The 23,593-nt window shown below is 43.3% G+C and overlaps 1 protein-coding gene across 4 annotated transcripts in view; it reads right to left on the reverse strand.

Annotated features, from left to right (window-relative positions):
• Window positions 1-23,593, reverse strand: part of SUFU (SUFU negative regulator of hedgehog signaling) — a 94,848-nt gene that overhangs the window by 33,489 nt on the left and 37,766 nt on the right. For 2 of the 4 annotated variants that reach the window (XM_071563216.1, XM_071563214.1), the window contains exons 4-8: window positions 12,878-13,020; window positions 10,389-10,474; window positions 8,257-8,329; window positions 3,516-3,669; window positions 1,935-2,046 (exon numbers count right to left, since the gene is read on the reverse strand). In XM_071563216.1, the coding sequence (XP_071419317.1) occupies window positions 1,935-2,046; window positions 3,516-3,669; window positions 8,257-8,329; window positions 10,389-10,474; window positions 12,878-13,020 (568 nt within the window). Of the gene's footprint in view, window positions 1-1,934; window positions 2,047-3,515; window positions 3,673-8,256; window positions 8,330-10,388; window positions 10,475-12,877; window positions 13,021-23,593 lie in introns of all 4 variants that reach the window. The other 2 variants (XM_071563215.1, XM_071563213.1) reach the window with 1 other exon arrangement.

Genomic DNA, 23,593 nt, shown 5'->3' on the forward strand with positions numbered 1-23,593 from the left:
CTACATGGATTTGAGAAGAGAAGCCACTGCAAAAGTAGAAAAAGACCTTTCTCAAACTTCCCTCAAAGTAGTCAGTAAGATGGAGGAAGGAAGTATTAGGAGACGCTGCTGTTTTGAGATCTCCTCTATCCCTCCAAAACTATCACCAGAGTAACAGAGCTGATAGTTGTCTTTCCTTAAGTGCAGTGCTGTTATGGAGAAAGATATCAGGCTTCAGGGAGGGTGGGTGCACAGCTGCTGGAGGTTAGAGAGATTTGCAGCAAAGAGCACTGTCATGGATATGAGGCTCTGAATTTGACCTGCCTTCCTCTTTGTCTCAAAACAGTTAAAAACCCAGGTAAATATTTGTGTGCTTCATCTCAGACCTTTGCTAATCTTTCACCACTCTGTCTCAAGCCTATCTCTGTTTATCTTACCCTGAATAACGTAAAGCTGTCTTATCTAAGCAACAACTGCCTCCCAGCATTAAGGCTTACCCATCAGCTGCCTCCTCGACCTAACCTGCACCCAAAGTGTTTCTGGTCATTCCCAACCACTGAAGACTCAGAGCTCATACTGGGCATGCAGATGCCTGCAGAGGCCCAGCATCTGTGAGAAATCCTGACCAGTACTTTGAGCCTTCCAAGTCTGCGTGTGATTTGTGCAAATCATATGGTATAATTTTAGATTTTTTTCAGTGGGGCCAATGGGACCAACCAGTGGTCCAATGTGACCAACTTTCAGGCAGGGAAATACTGCTCAAAACCTGAGTCAGGACAGAATCTGCCTCCATATAATTACTATATAGCAAAAGTAAGATTATTGTTAAAGAAATAATAAAGTCGAATGAGATTTTTTTTTAATATAAGCATCAATATCTCATATTAGTATGCAGCATCAGCAATTGATATAATACTTCTACAAAAGAATTAGGCAACACAGAAATATTCATATATGAGGCAAGTCTGAAGTCACACACAAAATGGAATAAGAAAGAACAACTACAAGAAATATTTTTCTCATTAAATGTTTGAATCAAGAATGAAACAGGGATTGAAACAGAGCAGGATGCTGTCCCTGCCTGGCGCTACAGGAAAGCACTGATTTCATGATAATCTTTACTCTTGGAACAAGACAGTACAAATGTTTATCAGAGACTAAAAACCAAAGGAAATGCCAAGATGAAAGTGCAGCAAAGATGCACGTCCTTCTGTATCATTTAGATGAAAACATTAAAATTGATGGGAAAACATTTAACTAGTAACTGGAGCCTAAGAGGGGAAGGGGAGAAACCCAAAAAGACTGAAGTGCAGAAACTACAGATCGCCTGAAACCACAGGTAATTTCCTATAGAGTCACTGAAGTCAAAAGTTACAAATGAGAGATCTACAGGCCCACTTAGTCCCACTTAAATCACCTGTTAGAATACAGACTATTAGAGATCAGGGTGGTATTGGCTTGTAATTACTGACAAACCCCACCTGTTTAAGCAAGGCCAGATCAAAGTCACTTTAAAAAAATCAATATTTTAATGAAAAGGTTTTTTAGTCTGAGCTTGAAAACAAAACACTCAGGCAAAAATATCAGCAGTAAGCTATGCCCCCTAGTTCTGGACAGCACTTTTCAGCACAGTCTGTTTTACAGGGATCAGGATCAGTCCCATCTGATTTCAAACACAGCAGACCATAACCAGCAGGTTCTACAGAACACAGCCAGAGCCACTCTGCATTAGCAAGGTTTGTCCAAAACCTCTCTCAAAAGCTGTCCTCCTGAGTATTAGCCCATTAATCCAACCTGAACTACTCTTCTCCCTCATCTTTGCACTTTGCAGGTATTCACTGGCAGATTCCCTCTCGCCTTGCCAAGTCTTTTCCCGCCCAGCTTTAACTTTGTTTTCCATGCTGAGCTCTTTAGCCTCCCTCTGCCACTATCTGGGTGTGCAGGGTGAAACTCACGGTGCTCGGTCGTGGTTCAACCCGTTCTGTCTTTGTGCATTGATTGGAGGTAGGACAGGTTTGCTGTTAATCTCAAGCCCTCTCCGCAAAGTCTCCCTGATTTGCTCTGTATCTGCAAAGAGAAATTTTTTGAACATTATTTAGAGTCCCCAGAAACATCACAGACACAAGATATGTTTCATCTAAAGACTTCCCCTTCAAAAAGAAATAAAGAGATGCAAAGGGTTAATACTTAACTGCACTTCCCTAGGAGTTATTTCATGTTATAAAGTCAGCTTGAATTCTCTTGGTTTGGGCTATGATGTTATGTCAGGCAAGGAGAACTGGAACCTTTGGTATTGAGTCCTCTTGATGAGGAAATTCTGAGTAGTTTTGTAAATTTTCATAAATGAGGTGTTTGCTGTTTCTGTAGCTCTCACAGAATCTCCTGATACTTCCAAGCCTTTGTACTGGAAATCATTTTTCCTACTCAACAGGAATTTGTTCCTTTACCAAACAAGTGTATAAAAGTTGCAAAGTTTTTTGCAATTGGCTTTGCAAAGTTGTTGATTAATTTACAACAACATTCACAAAAGAAGGGAATTTTATGCAAAGCAACCTTTAGCCTCAAGCTCACATCTGAAAATGAGCTGCAAATTATGCAGTTCAGATGCAGTCTTTTTACTTCTGCATTTTTCTAAAATGTCTACTGGCCAAACACTTCCAACAGGAAGTTTTCCTGCCTTTCTTAGAAGTTTTCTTCTATTTTTTTGAGAAATATGAGAATAGGGTAGACAAAAGATGAACCAAATTATTTCAAAACCTTTTGAAGAATACACAAATTTCACCATATATATCTGTCTTTGGTTTTTCCTTTACAAAGCTCAGAGAGAATTAGCTTTTTTAGATTCAGTGCTGTTCAAAATATTTGCACAGAAGCCAGAAGAAACTCTATATGCATATATAATTTTTACTATTGACTTCAGAACAAGTAAATTATCATTCCTGTGGAAACCATTGTTAATTCCAAGAAATCTCAAGCCTCAAATTTTTTGTTCTTTCACTTATTTTAAGGGTAACGTGCATAATTTCAAGCCTCTGTAATGGGTATGACATCTGTACCCTAAGAGGGCATTTCACTGCAAAGGGGAACTCCACTGTATTTAATTTCTTCTTTCCAGAGTTCCATATTTGCAAGAATCCCTTGAGTTCAGCTGCAGCCACGTAAAGCATCAGTCCAACTTACCACTGAAGAAGTGACAATGTTAATAAGGAACAAAGTCAAGGAAAATACAATTGCTTCACCTTGTAGGTGTTTACAGTCCTGGCTTCACCACGTGCTCAATTTAACTTTGCAGATTCAGATTACAATTTGCCTAAAAACTGAAAAAAGCATTTAGACAAAACAATGCCAAGATCTCTTTTCCTCTCTCCTGCCTTCCTCAAAGGGGCCACACCAAAATTCATTTCACTCCCCTGAGCCTCCCATAACTGTGGTGTTTGTTAGGAATAAGAAGATGCTGCATGACTCAGTGCACTGCCCAGACCCACCAGAAAACAAGCCAAAAGGTCACAACAGCAACTTTGCCCAGGACCTCTTACCTTTCCCAGAGAGCCGCCGTGGCTGGGTCCCAATGCAAATGCTCCTGCTGTCCTCATCATCCTCTGGTGGCCGGCTGAGGTCATCCCAGGCACATTTGGCACTCACTCCACTCAGGTTTGAACCATCTGTCTCAATCCCTTTGTCAACTCTCTCCTGCTTGAAAAGATCCAAACCACCAAGACTTTTTTGGGCGTGCCTTGAACCTGAGCTGGAACCCACCATGGTGCAGCCCAACCTCTGGCAGTTCCTGCAGATCCCTCTTTGAGGACAATTTCCATGTTCTGGCCCCTGTGCTTTGCTGTGTCAGCAAACAGCGACTGCACATGGAGCCAAATCAGGGAGCTGGTGCGAACTGAACGAACCTTTTCCATAGCAGGTTGATCTGGACTTCCACCCCTTCCCCTCTACTTCACTACATGGTCCTGGCAAGCACAAAGCAGGGAAAGAGAGAGGTGGAAACCAATGGCCTGGAGTGTGCAGGGTTGTCTCTTTCAGTGTTAGCACCGATTTACACCAACTCGAAGTATTTAAGACACTACATTATACACTCCTGTATGAAGCATAGCTTGGCAGTTGATCTATCAACATATAGTTGATCTATATGCCAATGACAACAACCCCCTGAATAACTAAAAGTAAGTTCTCAGCCTTACCAAGGAGTCCTACAATGAAAACAGCTCACAGAGAGACTATCATTCACAAGGATTCTTCATTTGCAAAATTCCCAGACAATGCCTGCTTTCCAATGTCCTGGAGTGTTCCATGAAGGACGAACGTGCAAGTTCGGATGTGCAAGGAGACACAGGTCTGTTCCCAATGTCAAAGCTTTTGCATAGCTTTTTCTATTGGCAAATAAACAAACTCCCTCCCTTACAAGCTGGATTTTCCAAGCATATAACCAGTGTTTGGGCGTCAGAAGGTGTCACACACCAACCACAAGCTGTTGAATGCTCTCAGGCACCAGGCATTTTCTCAAGGACGTGTGCATCTGTTGACAGCAAGACTGCCCTAAGCTACAGCCAAAACTTTCCCAGGACACCACCTGCTCAGACACTGGAATCAGTTTGAATTTCCACCTGTGACCCACAAGGGGGTAATGTTGAGCTGAAAAAACTCGGGGCTGAGCTTTGCCGAGGAAGGGCTCTTACTGCTGTCACCCCTTCCCTGGCTCTGAACCAATCCATCTTGTTTCGTCCTTTTCTGAAGGGGTATTGCTTCTGATGTCACTCACTGGCACCAGCAGGATCTCCATCTCTCTGCATTCATCACCTCAAAGCAGGCAATAAGCCCCAAGAAACGCTGAAGATTTGAGGAGAGAGCACAGGTGTGTTAGGCACAATGTGAGTGGATCTCTCTGCTCCATATTATACTACCCTCCAGTTTGACCTTGCCAATGGAGACAAGACACTGTGCGAGCATCCAGTGCTTTGTAAAACCTGTCCCCTACAAAACAGTTTCCAGACTAAACCCACATATGCCTCTCCAAGTGCCCAGCTGTGCACGCTGTGCCCGAGGAAGAGCATTGCCTGTTCTTGTGATCATTCAAGAGAAGATTTGAGCAGCTCAAAGATAAGCACAGACACTCAGGGTGTGGTTGCACAGCGGTTTAAGTTGATGTAATTTCCAATGACTGCAGTCCCATCCTCCTCCATGTGCTCCCATCCCTTCCCTTGAGCCAACTATTTTCCTTTTTTCTTCATCTGGATCACTTCCCGAAAACCACTTTTTGGCGCAAAAGTGGAGGCAGGAGCCTGTGGCTGGGGGCAGGACCAGAGCAGTCTTGACTTAGACTTAAGCATTCAAGAGACTGCCTTCCGTCTCACTCCCTAAAAGACTGCTCCTTGTCGTGATCTTCCTCTGGCGTCAGGGGAAACTGGCTTCTTGAACACGTAATAGGAAAATCTGAGAAATAATAGATCTGCTGGGATTTTCTTTTGTTATATTCTAAACATGAAATTATTTGTCTCACCCAGAAATAGAAGTTGTGGAAAAAGAAATAAAAATACATCCGTTCCTACATATGCAAACAATGCTTTAAATGAGATTTAGCACGTGGCTCCTTTGGGAGCCCTTCATGGTCCTCTGTGAGGACCCGGATCAGCTGGCATGGGGAGGTGTAACTTGTCAGCATGGTTATTTTTCATCCCAGTCATTGGGGAAGCATGGGAGAGCCACCAAACTTGCCCTTGAGCAGGGAGCAGAAGAGCCCAAAGGGCACTGAGGCTCTGTTGATCCTGCTCCTCTTTTCCTGCAGCCGGGCCCTGCGGACAGTGCCCAGAACCTCAGGTGGCTTGCAGAGCACTTCCTGAGGGGAAGAAGTGCTGCTCTGTTGGCATCCCTTGGAGATCAAGGGGAGCTGATGGAAACAAGCTGGCTTAAGGCAGCCTAATTTGCATGCCTGTTTTATAACATTTGCAAGTATTGATGCTGAAGTGGGAAAAGTCCAATAAAAGCCCAACCAGTTCAGACTCAGCTGTGGCAATTCACAGTTCTACCCCTTCTTTAGCCAGCAAAGATTTGCCTGGACTGAGAGGCTGTTCTTCCCTTGAAAGGGCAGCCAGAGCAGGAGGTTGAAGGAGCCCAGGGCAAAGGAGGTTCAGCTCTTTCCTTCCTCAAAGGATGTTTCTGTCCTATTTTCCTCTCAGCATGTGGGAGGGATGCTCTGAGGCTCTTATAAGTCATTGATCCCTTTTTAAACAAGCCAGAGCACTGCAGTGTGACCCGCAGAGCAGCAACCACAACTCAGGAAATTCAAATCAGCTTTATTCTCTTCTGAGATATCTGCTAAACAGAAGCAAAGCACTGAGAATCAGCGCAGAGCTAGGGACCGACAGGGATTGTTTGACAGTGCTGCCAGGGAAATCTGAATGGCCTACAGGGAAGCCTGGCTGAACAGAAAACAGCCAGCGTTGCCACAGTGTTAATTGCCGACATCCTGGGATGACATCTTAGTTGGGATCCATTCTGAGCAACTTCGAACAGAAAGTACAGCTGCTGCTGCCAGGGCTGGGTTTAGGCCTCAACCAATTCCCACAAGAGACAATGCAGCCTCCAAACAAGCTCTGCCTGCTTCCCAGGCAGACAACATGCTTGCTGGCTCCAAGAAAGTTGTCCATTTTCTCTGCCTGCTCCCTCCCTCCCCTCCGCTTCTCTTCCACTGCTGCCTTTCTGGTCTCACACACCCTGCACGACCACCAAGAAAATGACACTTTGTCCTTTCCCCACTAATTAGAGCAGGAGGCACATGATGTGGCTGAACCCAGCTTGGCACAGCCTTGCTCCCTGCACTCAGCAAAGGCTCTTTGCGGGACTCAGCAGCAGGTTTTGCCCTATGAATTCCCAGGGGCTGCAGCAGCAGAACAGAAAGGAGGTGTCCACACACACACACCTTCACATACGGACTTCTGCAAGGGCAAGAGAGAACAGAAACAGGAATGTCTTCAATGTGAAGAAGTCCGGAAGGACCACAGACATAGCAGCTTTCAGCAGCAGGACACACTGGTGAGGCAGAGGTACCCTTCCTTTGCCTTAACTTGCCTTGGCTGACTCAGATTTCAGTAAGCTGAGCTATTTTTCATTTACAGTAAATTGAAAAAAACCCTGTTATCATTAGGAATCACCAGTGTGCAGAGAACAGACACACCTCCAGGAGGGGAGAGGGCAAAGTTCTGAAGGTCCTAAAAACTTTATGGGGCAAGCAGTTGTATTAGCTCCCACACTGTGGGACATTTACTGAACACCTTTTTTGTGTGTGTGTTCCTCGGGCTGGGGTTATTTTAGATGAACAAATCCTTAAAAACAGTAAAAGTAGAATTTGGTTTTGTTCTTAAGCTTTCAAAATAAAAGATGTTGTGAGGCAACTGAGGGTAATCAGATGCAGACATGCAGACCATGAGCAAACGCAATAGCTTGCACAAAACGTGCACATATGCACATGCCCTACCAGGCTAAGCCATAAGTTCTCTGTTAAAGGCAAACACGCAGTGATTCACTGAGACATGCCCAGCACTACACTGGATTTGCTGGGGACCCACGTACTCCAGTATCATAACTCTGCTGCAGGAATGCAGAATTGTCTCCAAATGTACGGATCAGCAGAAGTCCATAGGACAGTAACCTCTCCATAGAGGTCCTATTCTGAACTTTAAATGTCAGAAATTAGGTTGAACTCTGAAGAATAAGGTTCAGTATATCTTCCTGCATGGATTATTAATAACTGCATGCGATACTTTTGGCTTCCCATTATTTCTCAGACCACAGTAACTACTTGGCCTCAAGTGACATCCTACAGGAATGAGCTACACTGTCACATTTGCTGTAAAAATATTATTTAGGTGGTTTTGAGTTTCCTGTATATCTCCTTATGCTTGCAACATAAAAGAAAGGAAGAATTTCCTGATGTACCATTTCAAAATCTTGTATTGTTCTATGTTCTTTCATCTTCTTCTATTTTTTCCTTTCTAAAACATCAATTCCAAATCTTACTAATTTGTTTCACAGAAAAGATTCTGTTTTCCTGGTTGCCCTTCTCTAACTTTCTTCCTAGAACTGGGGCTGGACATGTGCTCTCTTGAACCACCTCTGAGAGGGAAAAGAGTTGCTAAGACTACTCCAGGATTGTTGCAAACATTGAGAAGATCAAAGCACCTTTATAGAAAGTAATAGAACTGTTGTATATCACTAAACCAATTCTCCCTGGCTACTACACAAGACATGCCATTTTATAAACTAAAGACATACTTGCAGATGTGGGTCAATCTCGAATATTGTCTCTCCTCTTCGCATATCTGTTATCAACCAGGGGCCTCCAGCTCTACAAAAGAAGGACAGACAGACAATGAATCAAACAAGTCCTTCATCTAGAACTCCTCAAGGCTCCTCAGAGTGGAGGTGTACTGGAAGGAAGCACAAATAAGAGCTTTTAAAACAAGCCTGGAAGCCCCTCTGTGCTGCATATACATCCCATAGCATGCATTTGCCCTTTACATTTCCCAAATAGTTAATAAAAGCCCTCCATGACCCAGCAGTTGACCTGCTTAGTTTCTGGCAACAAAACTTGCAGAGCAGTCAGGACTGACACAGGCCATCATCCCCTGCGCAGGCTCACTTACTCATACAAGACTGAGCTGGGTTCTAATCTTTACAGTAACTGAATTGGGACTAAGAAGTCCGGTGTAGCCTGGGTCTAAGACAGATGGACAAGACATGGGGTCAAGATTTATACCTCTATTATGTATCTAAAGATAGAGCAGGGTCCCAGTGGGACTGCATTTTTTGCTGAAATCATCAGTCAAGTTCAGTACCAGAAAGGGCTCATTGCTCTGATAAATACCCTCTCAATAGGCATTTTGCTCAGTTGGTACTTAATGGTCAAGTACTCAGATGGTTCATGACAATATTTGTTTTCATTAGCAACAGAATTGGAAGGGTCAAGATGTTTCCCAACAAAGGTGATAGAAAACACATTACAGTGAAGATGAACTACTCAAAGACTTTGCTTTGGGTCACAGTGCAGTCAGATTGCAGAAGTCAGCCTTATAGGGCGCTTTTCATTTGAAGTAAAACTGAAGTCTTTTGGAACTGCCATAAAAAAGTTTAAATTTTCATGAGACACTGTTATTGCAGTCAAAAGCCTCCTCCTCTGGCCCAGTCTGTTTTAGTCTCCTAACACACAGAGCGGGACCAAGAAAAGTTAATGTTTTATAGCCTTTCAGATGCATCGATAGCCACTCTTTTTCCACATCACTTTGAAAGCTGTGAATTATTAACTGCAGAGGTGTGACCTGCTTCCGTTCCTCACTGGAGTGCAAGAGACTTCTGCCTCGACTCCACATCAATGGCTTAGTAATTTGCAGCTTCAAATCAGGCACATTTGGGTCTCATTTCATCCTTGGGAAGGTGCTTGTACCACAGCAGAAAAGACAAAAAACAACATGAGAGCAGACTGAGGAGAGGGGTGCTATGTCTGTACTGACTTAGAGGAGCCAAGGGAGCTGCAGGAAGTGTTTATTGTCTTGGGGACCCAGAAACAAAGTTTGCAGCTGGACAAATACACTCTTCTTTAGGGCATTTGCATGAATTATCTGAACTTGTGCCTAAAAGTGAAAAGTTCAGGTTTAAGAAGTCCAACTCTTCCAAATAATCAATCAATTCAAGGCTATTGTGGCATCAAAGAGTGTACTATTGTGTGCAGAAACATATTCAGAACTATTCTGTTTTAAAAAAACCCCTTTTGAGTTACAATCACATGGCAATAACTTCCACTAAATGTAAAAATATTTAAACAAAACACCTGCAAGCCAGAAAGGTTTAGCTGCAACCTGGCAGCAAATAAAGCACCAACATATCATTTACCATTTAAAACCCATCTCTACTCCTTAACCCAACAACATCTTTGTGACTTCTCCCACGGTGAAACAATGAACTTCACTTGCATGAATGCTCCTCCTGTTGCAAACTGGCCCACCAAGAGTGGGACCAGCTTGAGAGCGACTTTCTCACTTTCAGACAGTACCCAAGCTTTGTAAGCCAGACCCTCTCCTTCCTTTCTTTTGAACTACACAGAGAGGTCACCAGTAACAGTTATCCCAGCTCTCAGGAAGAACCAATGAGAAAACCCTGCAGGCATAAGAGGGAGGAAATTAAGCTTTCAAGACCTCATTCTGTTTCACCCTGAACATGTGGACTTCCACATGCATTAATTTGCCATCTAAGTGTCTGTGCGTGAGAACAGACTTGCAATGAATTCCCATCTCTTGCTACAGCACAGATTAAATAAGTTCCATCAACAAGTTAAAGATTGCTAATAAAAACAAACAACTGAATTGTTCTCTATGGAAATGCTCCCCTATATGGGCTATATGCCCACTTACAGTGGGACGGTACGAAGCAGTTCCAAGATCCCTTGACCGTTCCACTGCTGAGCTGCGTGCAGTTCCTCTGTGCAAACCCCAACAATCTGGAAAAAATACAGAGAGAATAAACTGGATGGAACTGTGCAAGAACTGTAGTGAAAATATACAGTACAAATACTAACTAGACGAGCTAGAACAAATGGAGGCTGAGACAACAGTGGGATTCTGCAATTCCTTATGCTCTCTCTGTATTTGCCATGTGAAGCACCTTGGTCATGTAACACTTCATCTTTCACAGCGTGTGTGAACTTAACTATGAGGAAGGTCTGGTGACAAATCAGTGTTTATACAGTTTATACACTAGTCTGCTCTGACTTTTCAATCTAGTCCACACAAGACAGGACTGAGCAAGCCAGGTCAGGGTCTGAGCACATGCAAACACTGCTCTGTCAGCCAATTGCTAGGGGCAAATGGACAAACAACCTCAACCAGGCAAAGGACTTGCTGCCATATGGGATTGCTTTGGTGCTCATAAAATCCTTGACCAACTCAGTTTGCTCACTGGTTACATCTTACCCAGCACCATAAAGTAAAGCTGCTTACACACCACATAATCCACTTGTCACTGCAGGCAACAAGTCTTCCTGTATCAGGCAGGATGTGTTTGCTTTTCAGGATAGGAGCTGCCACACTGAGCAATACCAGATGTCTCTCTCACAGCAGCTGAGATCAGCTGCTTCAAATGAAGGGGTGAAACACCCTTCAGCTGATAGGGGAAGGCAGTTTCTTCCTGCTCTATCAACCTCTGGTTTGTGCCTTTGAGCACAACGATTCACTCTGAGATGAAAAATTATTTCAGTGATGGCCCTTTATTTTCTTCCTCAATACTCTAAGCCTTTTCCAACATTGAATTTTTGGTCAAAATCTGTTCAACTGAAGTTTTATCAGGAAAGAAGAAAACTAACAACTGAAGAGCAGCAAGCAGAAATGCACAACATGCCTCTGCTGCAAGCACATATCTGCACTGATACAGATCTGCATGGAGAGCCATCCACGTCAGCACATACCCAGTTCTGCACACCCTGTCTCCCCTGCTCCCTGCAGAGCTCACTTTCTCAGGATCCAGTCCTTGGAGATGCACTTCATCTCCACCCACCTCCCAGGCTTCCTCCATCAACAGCCTGAATCATCCTTGCTTCAAAACACCCCTCCCTGGGCCTTCGCTCAATAATTACAAACAACAAGATTCTAAACAGGAAATTATTTTGTGTTCATTCTTTGCTTTTTGCAATCATTTATTCTCACGGGTCAAAATAAATCCATAACAACAAGCATCAAACAAAGGGGAAAATCAAGTCAACTGTATGTGTAGCGGAAGATGAGAGGCCAAGGGCCTCAGGATGCAGCAAGTTGACTGTCCTTTTATCCAGGACAGCTGGGCAGTAAAGAAAAGATGAAGACTAATGCAGCACTAAGTGAAGAATCAGCCAGGAATTACCCTGTTTAGCTTGGCTCTCTGCCTCTCTTTCTAGGTCCCACAGCTCACCTTTCATCAATTGATCCCACACCCATCTCTCTCTTGTTGATAAAACACAGACTTTTGGGCATCTCAGAAAACTCAGGAAAGTCTCTGCCCTTGCACAGAGGTTACCTTGTATAAGTTTGTGGTAACAGCTTTGTTCCAACCACAACCAAAGACAAATGGGAACAACTTGAAGCTTAAATTTTAAAATACAGACACTTGCATTTTCCCATAGGATAGAAGCTTTTCCATGGAGCAGGGAGAAATCAGCAGTTGGCATAAACTACACTAGCTCTTCCACTAAGGTTATTAACTCCATATGCAATTTAAAAGTATCCAAAGCAGGCCCTGTCTAACAGAGATGGCTGAGAAGAAGGACTTTGGGAAAGCAAGCAAACCTGTTTGGCCACAGAAGCTCCCCACATTGAACAGCAGGGTTAACTCACAAGGGATTTTTAACATGTTTTGTTTGTTAAGCAAACCTGAACCTTTTCTTAAAGAGTAGATCAATGCAGAAAAACTCAGCCTCTAAAGAATCTTTGTGTCAATGCTGCTGTTAAGTACAGCTAAAGCAGCTCCAAGTCCTGCTCTGAGATCTTCCTTTTCTGGAACTCAAACCAGTGGATCACTCACTGAGACTACCACAGAATCTGAATTTACCTTTACATTAGCTTTTAAAAGTGTTTCTCTTAACATTTTTTTTCCTGCTCACGTTTGAAATTTCAGAGCAGTAATGTAACATTCATTCCCAGATGGAGCATAAATCTCCCTATCTCAAATCTGGAGAACTGCATGTGCCATTGCTCAGTCCTGGTAAAATGAGTAATGTGAGAGTAACAACTCAGTGCCAGATCCACAGTAATCAAATAAGGAAGAAAGCTGGAAGACAGGATAATAAAAATCTAACTTGTCCCAGCTCAACACAATGTTAGCTGCATTCCATGCCCAGGAGGGGGCAGTCAGAGCCACCGTGGGTGGGCCATACCTGTAGGAAAGTAACGACCCCAAAAGGAGTCTGCACTGGCTGCATCTGAGGGTCTTCTGTCAGTAACATATGCTGGATTCTGGATTCGCTGTTGTCCAAAGGGCTGTGCCATGATACGTGGTCACCGCTGCAGAAGGTGTTTTCTGCAAGGAAGAGAAACACAAAATATTTAGTCTGTGAATTCTGCTAAAATATTCCTTCTGTTTGCATCTGCTTCTGACCACTGTCAGGCAGAGACCTGCAGCCTGGCCCAGGACAGACACTGGTGGGTATTCACAGGGACTGCCTCCAGCCAGCTCTGCCGAGCCTCTAAGTCACCTGAAGTAGGAAGGGATTCTCATTGTACCATCTGAATTCGAGCACTAACTTTAAAATTGACCACTCTTGAGTCCTGTGGAAAAAAAGGTGCCTTACCTTGATATTAAGCCCAGCACAGGAACACCAACAAATAAAATTAGCCTGTCTCTCATTTACTGTTAGTCTTCTTTTGTGAGAGTGTGCAGAGAGTCAGCCGGCCACACTGGGTGCCCATGGGACAGTGATTCATACTTAATTTGCAGGTCTGATTTTGTCAGTGGGAAAATATTCTGAAAAGTGAATTAAACACAAATAACGCTCTGCTATATCTAATAAAAATCCACATTCTGCTGTCCAACTAGTAATGGTCTAAGTCAAAGTCACTGTCTCTCCCAGTTGTCTAGGGGCTCTGGTACAGAATTATAATGAATATACTCCTTCTTTCTCAAACAATGAGAAAACCAGTAGGCTATAAATTTCACTCTATGTCTGCATCAAAACAAAGGCTCAGAAATTATCCTTCCTTCTTCATGATTGTAAGCATTCCTTTCTTTTCCTCCTCTCCTTCTCAGAAAGACAAAACCCCAGATAATCCCATGTTCCACAGCCAGTGCATGCCAGAAGGCACACCAGAACCCATCTGTGTGATGCTGCCCCATCACAGGAAAGGTTAATGCTTGCTTTCTGAATGAAATAGAAGTAAAACAACCAGCTGTGACCACGTTCACACCAATTAAAGCACACAGTTCCCAGAGCATGGCTGCAGTAATGCTGCCCCGCCAACTGCCTTGTTCTTGGGTCTAGTGCTTGTCCCGCTCCACATAGAGCTTTTATAGCACATACAAATAAACAGCCTGGAATCTGTATTCTGCTTCTGTAGTGCCTCAGGGATGAACTGAGTATTGCCTATCTGCTTCCAAAGTCAGTGGCAGGCACAGGGCCCCTCTCCCTGACCAAACTCATTGATGAAGGCCATCTGGGCTGCTGTTCTTACTGTGATCTCTCCCAAGACCACACTTAAAGGACAGTGGGAAAGGAGGCCTTGACCACTGGAGGAGGACTAGGACTTCCACTGCAGACTGGAAAATGTTAGTGGTTACTCAAGTTGCTGTGTGTCTAGACTGGAGCACCTCATACGCTACAGAGTAGGATCCAATTCAAAGAAATGTTCTCCTGCAGCTATGAGCAGACGTGGTCCTGGATCTTCACCTCGCCGTCCCACACTGCCTTCCAAATACATGCCAGTAGGGAACTTCTTAAATACATGTAGGGCTTATCTGAGAATCCTTGAACATGGCAGCTGCTGCAGCAGCAAGGGAGAAACAGTATTTGCCAGCAATGGCAGCTTTATTCCCAGCCCCATTAAACACCAGATGCCGAGGAATCGGGTGCTTGCACACCACTCATGGTGCATCAGCACCACCACAACTGTGTTCAAGGGCAGCAAGGGCAGCAGGTTTCGAGGGAGCCCTCAGCAGCAGGCAGGTAAACTAATGAGAGTTCTCTCGGAGCTGCTGTGGTTAAAAATACTCGCAGTTGTCTCCCTGAGGAGGCAACTCCTGCTGGCCCACTCCTGGGTGTAACGCAGCATGTCCCGGGCAACTCAGAGTGTCCCCACTAGGTGTCCCCATTGGTGTGGGTTTCACATTTATTATATATGTATTTCCAGATTAATTTCCTGGACAGCTCATTTGAATAAGAATTAAAATAAACTCTAAATACCACAAAGAACTTGGCCAGAAAAACGAGGTGTGTAATAGAAGTGTTGTGGTAAGTAAGGGAAGGTTTTCCTTAGTTAAAACTAAGAAAGAAAGAAAGCAGTGAATGCAAACTGCATGAAAGGAGGAGTTTATCGATATGTACACTAAATGACACACTTTCAGCTTTGTGATTGAAAGCACTGCTTCAGATATTACTTTTAATTTTAGAGTTGAGGAAATATAAGTAGACAAATGAAAACATGATTTTTCTTTTAGTATCAGAATAAAGAAACAGTACTTTGAATGTTGTATCTTGCAATATTTTCCAAGTTATGCAGAAATGTGACTGATTAATTTTTTTTAAATGATAAAAGCCTCTCAGTCACAGTTTTCAGGAATGAAACAAAGCCACAAAGAGCTTATTCTTGGGCCCTGTCTTTATACCACAACATTTTGCCCATCAAATGCTCACACAATTCTATGCTGATCGATCGCTGCATTTCACTGTTGGTGCTGCTTCTCCTGGGAAAGCCCAGCCCGTTTAGAGCAGGTTTTCAAATGCAAATGTCTCTGCTGGAAACCCACCTGTTTATGTCCATGCAAACACTGAACACTTACAAAACCTCCCTATTCCTTGCATGCACACAAACACCACAAAATTCACACTGACTACTCAATTAAATCACACACAAAAAATTCTGCAAACAACATGAAGCCAAATTAAAACCTGTGAAAATGCAAGAAATTTGGAATTACAGCCTGAAATTCAGCTTTCCACTTGCTGCATTGTCACCCATGGGGAATTGTAAGACCAGCTTTTGTACAGCAGCACTGACAACAGCCTGAATTGCAGGACCCGTAGCCACAGAAACTGAGAAATTACAGAAACAAAGGACTAGATAACCACTTTCTATTGCTTCATGCTGGAAACAGGGCCAAGCATCCTCCCATCCCACCTTTCACACTCTTGTTTTCAAAACAGAACAATCAAAATATTTCTAAGTACTTAAGTTTTAAAACAGCTATTTAGACAGAAAATCCTAAAGTTTTCATAAATGATTCCTCCAAAGTAAGTTTATAACTAAATACGTGGCTTTCACAAATGCTGAATTAGAACTTAAAACATCCAGATAAATCCTCAAGGTCTTTATTGCACGGATGGATGTGGAGAAGTCTCCTGTGGTTTTTGCACCTTTCTATCATTTGCAGTGCTGTCAGTAGCACGCTGTACAACCTGCCTTTCATCCACAACATCTACCATGTGTCAGTATTTGTGACATGGACACAGGTATTTCCGTAACACCAAGAGGTGTTGAGGCACAGGATATGTGCGCCCATCTTGGGTACACAAGGAGCACAAACACCTTACAAGGAGCAACACAGTTCAGTCAGATATGGCTACAGGCAGCTCGTTTTGTTCCCAAAAGTGCATCCCTGACTGGGGGGACTTACGCTTATTTTACTTATGCTTATTAATTGATAACGTTATTAATAAATATACCTATCATAGAATTTGCTTAGTAGTTGTTATAAAATTCACTGTATAACATACAGCAAAACTCACAAGGTACAGACCTGTCCTTGAAGATGCCATACCAAGAGGCCCCAGAACCTCTTGGACTAATTAAAACAGCCAGGATACCCTAAGAAACGAAGATAAATCAGAAAACATGTCAAAAGAACAAGATAAGTAGAGAAATTTGCCAATTAGACCAGCTACAGTTGCCAACAAGTCCAGTTTGAAGAAGTTTTGAGCAAAAGGTAAAAAGTTCATGAGAGGAAGACCACTAATTTCATCCCCAAAGACCACCAGGGACCCCTGCCTCAAATTACCAAGAGGAAAGGCGCAGGCGCAAGGAGGAGTGGCACTGGGTGGAGAAAATGGAAATCAGTTCTTGAAACACATTATAATAACCCTGCCCTCTCTAATAAAATAATGTTTATGCATGAAGAAATAACAAATATGTACAACTTACTTGCATATAAACCAGTTGTTAACTCGACCAGGTGTGCATGTTTTTGGAAGAACTCTTCCCCATGCACCCAGGCCTGGTATAAACATACCTCTCCATAACCTTACTGGATATAGAGTCTTCTTTCTGCAAAACATCCCCACATCTCCCATACCATGTGGACTAACATGAAACAGCCTGCCATCTCCAAACTAATTTCTGAGATCTCTGCTTTGCACTGCTATGAACTCAGCAGCTGTGAAAGAGCTTCTTACTAGTTTTGAGAAGGGATTGAAGCACAACAGATGTTACAGAAGTCCTTTTGCACTTTACTTATTAATGAGACAAAATGCACTTGCATCCAGCATCCAGGAAATGCTGAGATGGCTTTCAGTGTTAGCTGTGAAAAATGATGGGCTTCTACCGAACAAGCACCTTCTCTACTGTTACAAATGATGCCTAAGGATGTGATTTAATGCAATTTTAGAAAGGTTTTAGAATCATAGAGTCTTTGCTGAGTTGCCCTGATCTTAAGTCTGAATATTAAAGTGTCTTTCCCACCAGCTAGCAGGCTTTGTCAAGGCCGAGCTGTTTTTCAGCAGACACCTGCAAGATAACAGAAGACAAACAACAGAAGAAGGCCTAACTGCACCCCTATCACGAAGGGGGTAGATTGGCAGGACTTTTTGGTGGGCATTAGAGAGAAATGGTAACTTCGGATTGAATGTCCATGACGGGTATTTAACCCTGAGACTTCCTGACCATAGGGGTGAAACCCCCTGGGTTTGATCGTGGAAAGTCCTTCTAATAAAACCCTATATCTTTCTCCATTAACTTGTCTGCAGTGTGTCTCTGTTCACAGGGGTACGCAATCTACAGGCTTCACAAAAAGGAAACGATCGGTCTGGGAGCAGCAAATCCTGGAACTGGTGTCATCTGCTGCTGCAGACTTCTGCCTCTTTGAACTTCTGTGTTACTTGACTCCACAGCAAAGCCAAAAGGAGATGTGACATGCTCGAGGAAATAATTCTATATAATGGAAGGAATTTGAAGTATTCTTGCAAAAAACAGCGAGCCTCAAGCCAGCCGGTGTGTTCCCATGCTCAGGAGTAAGCTTGGAGAAGACTTCTGTGAGTGGGGGAACTAGGGACACTCTCCTCTGGACCTGTCATTGCCTAAGGAGAAAGGAGCTCTGACTAAAGCTGTTATTGCAGCTGTGGCATGCACAGGAGGACCCTGTCTAGGTTCACTTGTGTCTAAGGTCCAGTACAACACACTTCCACTCTTCTCCACTGTGGGGGCATCATTGTTTTTACTCACCTGCTTATTTTTACAATCTTTTAAACACCAAGTCTCTTTCAAGAGCTCTACCACTGTTACATCCGGCACTGGCCAGCAGGTTCAAACACCATTGGGGTGGCACAGCCAGTCTTGTAGGCATGAGAATGCCATAACTGCATAAGCCATGTTTCCTTAGATGAGCACAGCAAAAACAACAGTCATCAGAAAAAGTACCAGGACACAACCAGGGAATTGTCAAATCCTTAGGTCAGGTGCAAAGGCACAGAAACCATCTAGCCATCAAAAGGAGAAATTAAATAGCAAGAGAACTGAAAGAAAATACGTTACAAAGTAAATCCAAATTATTTCAGTGTATGGATAAATTGGGAAATCCTCAGGAGCAAACTAAGGCTCTGATTTACTGCATACAAGCTGACTGTCACTGAATACTTCTGCCTCATGGTAAACATCAGGTAGTTACATGTTCCCTCCACGGAAAGAAGAGCTAAGCTACCTTCTCTGCCCCAGGATAAATTCACCGCCTTCAGCAGTTACCATGGGAGCACGGGATGTGTTGTAAATACACAGACTTGCTCACAGTATCCTCTGGGACACTTGCACCCTTCCTGCTTGGAAGGGGCACTAACAGGCATTAAACCTAATGCAGCAAAGTGATCCACCCTCACAATTTTTAAACCAGCTCTTTTTCTGCAGGTTAGTGTTTTAACAAAAAATGCTGATTTTTCTTTCATTCTGCTGGGGAGTACTGATTCCATACAATCCAACTGCTTCACAGTCAAGTCTGATTTCATAAGAACTCAACACGGAAATCATTAAAATATTTCATTTCAAATGTACTATTTTATTTCATAATTTATAATAGCAAATCTGAAGCCTCTCTCTTGCTCTACAAAATTGAAAAGTCTCTAAATTTGCCATAGACCAGCTCTTGTATTATTTATGCAAAAACAGTATCTATAAGACAGTTATACCAGACCACTCTGTTCAGCTACCCATAATTTGTAGTCTTTAAAATGTCATTATCAATTTTCTTTTACAGCCCACATAAAGCAGGTGACGTTCCTTCATGCAGCAACAGTCATAATTCAGCTGTGCAATCTCTCCTAACTTTACTATCCAACTTCTCTGTGATGAGAACTGGGGAAATATCTCAGAAGGAACCATTCCACTGTAGACTAGTAAATGTTCTTTGTCTGACTTTGCTTATGTATTTTCTTGGAGTGCATTCCCCCTCCCTCCTTTAATTTGACTAAATATAGCTGATGCCTAAAGAAATAAAACCAAGTTGTATTCTTGGCCTCAAGATGTTTTATAAATAATACATGCAATCTACGCTCAAAAGGTGTTACCTGTCTCTAGAGACAAAGACTACTTCACACTGTATTTTCCATTTCTTTTTTAAACCTGCCAGCTGGGCATATATAGGACCTTGCTAGGAGTCCTTACTCCCTTAACTGCCACAGGGAGTAAGTTGAAAAGGGTGGCAAACCAAGAGGAGCACTGGGAGATAACAGGGCTCCCTCCAAAAGGTGGTCTCAGGCTGAAACTGGGTCAGGGCACACCCTCAGCGATGTGGCCACCCTGCACCCAGAGCAGATGGCAAATGGGCACCTGGGAGTCAAATATCTTCTCTTACATGTGCCCTGGAACCTTCTTAAGAAGGGAAACAAAGAGCTGATGCTGTTCCACCAGCAAGGGGACACCAAGGGAACTGGAAGCCTTTTTCCTGTCCATGCATGGTCTGGCATACATTCCCCAGACTGGCTCGGGAGCAGTTTGGACTGCACCATCCTGGTTCATCCAAAGGCCAGAAACTTGCCCCTTCTGACGTGGTCACACCATGTAATTATTTGGATAAATTTCAAATTAGGAGAACAGATTTGTAGTCTGACTGTTTCTCTTCTAACACACCTTCTCCTTACAAATGCCAGCTAATATTGGCAACAGAGGGGTTAAACTGAGCTGACTAATCAGCCAGATGAAACCACCTGGACAGTGTGTTAAAGGTTAGGAGGTGATACTGCCTACAGTGGGAGAAGCCCAAGTACATTAACTACTAAATGTGCTTTGTTTTGGGAAAATAGCTGCTCTACTCCACACATAGCCTGCAAAAGGAAGTTTCTGTGTTCCTCCTGTTCCTGGGGAAAGCCAGGACATTGTTACATGGTCACATGCAATATTCAGGGATATGTGTAAGACTGCTGAAAGAAACAATCCTGTTGGTCCCCCTGACAAAGCAGGGCTACCTGGATCATCTCAAGGCAGTGATGTTGCTTAGGTATGCTAGCACAACACTTGGCTATTCTCTGCTACCTTGGTCTAAAAATTAACCCCCCAATAAATTAGCATGTGGCACTGGGGTTGCTGGCACGCAAACAAGATGAGCACATTCCTCTCACGAGTCAGACCTACATTATCTGCATCACTCAGCAGCCTGAAAACTCACTGCTCTAAAGGGGACAAACCTGCACTTAGTATTCGACTGAGAGATCTCAGCCAAACTGCAGGCAGCGAGTCACAGATGTCAGCCTGCATAACTCTGTATGTGAGGGCAAAGGATTGTAACTCCATGACTTATGGGTGCAGGAATGTTAGAAAGCCCCCAGTGACTTCCTGACCAGCATGACAGTGATGCAGCCAGACGTTTAAATTGAATGCAGCTTATCCAATACTTACAGAAACAACGTAATTTATTGCATTGCCATTGCCCCATGCACAGTCTGGATAATTTATTATATAAATATATTTTCTCCAACACATTTTTAATATTCAGTCTGGCTTTGTTAAAAAAAAAAGTAATCTGGCACTCTGTCACAACTAAGACTTGATACTGGTTTTCAGTACCATTTTGGAAACTGAACAGCTAGAATTAATTGTGAGAAACTAGAGGCAAACACAAGAGTCTAGTGTTGAAATGTATTAACTGTATTTTCATCAGAGCTACTTAATATATTTCTAATTAACTCAATAATAGATATAAGCAGGAATGCAAAGATGTTTGCTATAATAAATTGATACAAAAGCTAAAGATAAAAGTTATGTCTAAAAATCTCCAAGTAATACTGTTATAGTAATTCATGTAGATGCAAATTTTTAAAAAACAGAGTATAGAGAGAAAGACTTTATTCAGACTCATTTGCCAGCCACACTAAATTGAGATAATTAATGCTGAATTCAGTCTGTCTGCTTAGTTTCCTAACCTGAAAAGCTGCACACATGGATTTGTAAAGGGGAAAAATAATTGGGATATAATCTGTAGGGCCCACTGGCAGTTAGTTTATAATTTTGTTTTCAAGTCAAGGCAAACCTGTTTTAAGAATAACAACAGATTAGCAGAATCCAAGCCATGATATATTTGCACTACATCTTGAAAAACGCTTTTCCTTCCTGTTTTTCAGTTCAGTTTTGCTGCCCCGTATCTCCTGCCTGGGAAAAGGAACTGCCCCAGTCCTGGCACTCCAAAGAGGGGCAAGTTCACAGGGTGCTGTTGCCTGCTGCAGGCATGCAGCATAGACAAGATGCTTTAACAAGAATTAAATCTCCAGAGTACAATTAAATAATAGGTCCACCACAGGGATTCAAATTGGGCTTTTAGAAACAAGGGGCCTAGGCAAAAAGTTATTAAAAAAATAGCAGGGTAAAAAACAGATTATCAGTACTGTAAGGACTGCTTGACCGCTGAGGTTTGAAGACAATTTCAGAAAGCAGAGAAGTGTGATTCATTTTTTTTTAAAAATAGCTCAGCAGGTAGAAAATACAAAATTGGTTACTGCACAGGTCCAGGGTGTTAGGTCTGGAAAATTAACAGGCCTACCTAAAAGCCCCATAAATTTATGCAAACACACAAAAACTTATTTGATCACTTAATTCTGAACTGAAAACCCAAGGAAGAGCTTTCCACACCTTTCCAGGGCACATCACCAGCAGGAAAAGGTGATTTGTCACTTCAGTGTGTCCTGCTTAGAGCTGTCACTCTACTACTGGCAGTGGAATGGTGGAAAATGTGCCTCACTGTACTGCAGCTTCCACTGATGGAGTTGCAGATAATACTTTTCTTATCACAAAGTAGATCCCAGGCACCCAGATACCTTATGTGACATTTCAGAGTACAATATTTTAGCAACCAAAAAAAAAAAAAGGGAAAATGCTGCCAATACAATAAACAAGTTCTGAGCCTCCTTTAACTCTTCTGTTTTCCAAGACAGTTCTTTCCATACTTTACACATCTCTGTATCTGGCTTGTTCCCTCTCCCTGCCCATCGCTCCGTGTACACAATTTCCATGACTGCAGACCCTGGGAATTTCTCACACAGCCCCCCAGCGAGTGACTCGCATGCCCAGGGCACACTCCCACCCTCTGGGAGCAGTGGGCCCCCTGTCCTCTCCCTGACTCTGTACACCCCGCTCCGCCAGCCACCTCCTCCCACACTTCCTCTGCACTTCATTCAGCTCCTCCACTCTGTTCCTTACAGACTTCTCCAGTCCTTGCAGTCAGCAGAGACAGGAGCTGGCACATTCACTGTGCTTGGCACCCTCTCAGTACAAGCACTGCCCAGGGCAGGATGCATCTCCCACCTGCTTTTGCAACAACAGAGCTCTCACCTACCTACAGTTTATGTGCATGGCTCTGTCTCACAGGGAGGGAAAGCTGGAGGAAGGCATGGCAGCATGGAAGGATAGATATACCTGACATTCCTGAGTACCACAGAGAAGAAAGCGAACACAGATGTGAGTTTCTCCTCCTCAGCCCCACTAAAGTTTCCTGCTCCAAGCTCTTGCTCCTCTACACCCCATTGTCACCCAGACCCATCTCCCTTGGGTGCTGCAGGGCCAGGCTACTTTCACTTCCTGCAGTCCTCTCCTTACCTTCTCCTTCCCCCAGCCCAACAACCTCAAGGGAGCAGGAGTGATGCACTTGCTAAATTCTGACCTCCAGGCCAGGAGAGAGACCATTCCACCTCTGTCCAGCTGCACTGCCATCAGCTTTCTGCATCCTTCACCCAAACAGATCCATTTTGCAGCTCCCCTTCAAAGGACGGTAGTTACATCTTCAATAGTTTCAGAAAGTGAATAGCCTGAGGATGGGGTGGAGGCCCAGTAGCAAGAAATGACTTTATACAGTAGGATCTCCTGTCAGATAAGGACTCAATTCAAAGCAGGTATTTAGTGACAGTTTATTTACAGATCTTGTGGTCCCACGTGGCCAGTCTGAAGAGATACTTGCCTGTCACCTAAAAACCCTATCCTGTGTTCTGAAACATGAAGCCTGAACATTTTACAGTTACCTGAATGTTTCCCAGCCAAGTGCAACTAGAATAAAGACTTGCACCCACAGCATTTAGCAACCTTCAGGTGTCCTCAGTGAGGGAAGAGAACTGCAACAGGTGAGAAAACCTTTCTCCTTGTTGTTGGACCTCCTACATATTTGTGCATGTGCAGGGCCCTGAGAAGAGAGGTTGCTTAGA

Source organism: Pithys albifrons, chromosome 9 (assembly GCF_047495875.1).
Source record: "Pithys albifrons albifrons isolate INPA30051 chromosome 9, PitAlb_v1, whole genome shotgun sequence".
Lineage (NCBI taxonomy): Eukaryota > Metazoa > Chordata > Aves > Passeriformes > Thamnophilidae > Pithys > Pithys albifrons.